At 51.4% G+C, this 1,136-nt stretch overlaps 1 protein-coding gene across 2 annotated transcripts; it reads right to left on the bottom strand.

Moving 5' to 3' along the window:
• KVP18_001786 (uncharacterized protein) lies at positions 1–1,136 on the bottom strand (the record flags this gene model as incomplete). 2 transcript variants are annotated; one of them, XM_067952126.1, is made up of 1 exon in its annotated part: positions 1–1,136. In XM_067952126.1, a coding segment is annotated over one exon (1,136 nt), but the record flags the coding sequence as incomplete, so codon positions are not given. The 2 variants fall into 2 exon arrangements, with proteins under 2 accessions (XP_067813731.1, XP_067813730.1); XM_067952125.1 differs by having other exon boundaries at positions 24–970.

The raw sequence follows: 1,136 nt of genomic DNA, 5'->3' as shown, positions 1-1,136 counted from the left end.
CAGTCTGAAGAAGAGCGTCAAACGCGTTCTCCTCGGAGTCATTGCCTCCGGAAATCTTGATGTTCTGGATCCTCTGCTGAATAAGATGCGTATCCGTAGTCAGAGGTTGTTGCATCTCATAGCAGGAATCCTTGATCAAGTCCCACTTCACATCACCCCAACCCCATCCAAGCCAGGGAAGGGTCTTGTCAGCAAAACTAGTGAGACCGTAGCGAGAGGTCGGGTACTCAGAGAGAATCGAGTCCACCAGAGAGCTCATGTTCCCCTTCATGTAATTCACCACGTCTTTGAACGAATTGGTGGTGTCCTGGACCTGCATTACATCGAATGTGACTTCACACGTGGCCCGTGCAGTTGTCTGAGATACCTCGTTGGTGATCGGCAATAAACGCTTTTCAGATCCAGGAACAACAGGGGTCGTAGTCGTACCGTACAGGCATTCAGCGACAGCATTATGATTGAGGACCCCCCCGAAGCCTCCAGAGTTCACAGCGTTGGTGCAACACTCGATCCCATCAACGGCGCAATTGTAGTTCACGGTGGCTATCGGCTCACCATCGACGGAGCAGACCCAAAGCCCATCAGTTAATCCCCAAGCGCCGCCCACCTCTTCACATGCTCCACATTTACTCTCGAAGTTGATTACACACGTCTTATTGTCCTTTGGAGTGACGGTCGTTATCGATTCCACCGTAGGCCACTGATCAGGGAAGAACTTCTCACAGAGTTCGCTTTTCAGAATTTCCAACTTCTGCTTGATCATACCTTCGAGTTGCTCAGCGTCCGTCATTTTCGCCACAACGTAGTTCAACTCAGGGAACTTGCTGAATTCTCGAACGTAATATTCGACGACGCAATCCGTCTCTGTCGTCGCCTCTTTGCAGTACCCCAGCCACTGGTACCATGGCAGAGAACCAGTGTTCGTATCCTCCGGAATAAGCACTATAGGGTGGACTTGGTGAGCCCGCATCTGCTCCACAACCTGCGCCACTGAGGGATAGTCGACACTAATACAATCCAGGTTCGACGTAACGCCGCCAGAGTGGAATTTGAGCTCAGGGAAGTGGACGGGACCACAATTGTCAATAACCTTCTGAGCGAGCAGTGACTGGTCAGGTGGAACAGTACCTGCACGA

The sequence above is a fragment of a genome (assembly GCF_019968955.1).
Source record: "MAG: Porospora cf. gigantea A chromosome Unknown PgA_NODE_11299_length_1136_cov_377.56, whole genome shotgun sequence".
NCBI lineage: Eukaryota > Apicomplexa > Conoidasida > Eugregarinorida > Porosporidae > Porospora > Porospora cf. gigantea A.
Note: the sequence above shows the minus strand (reverse complement) of the source record. Positions and strands in the feature narration are given on the sequence as shown.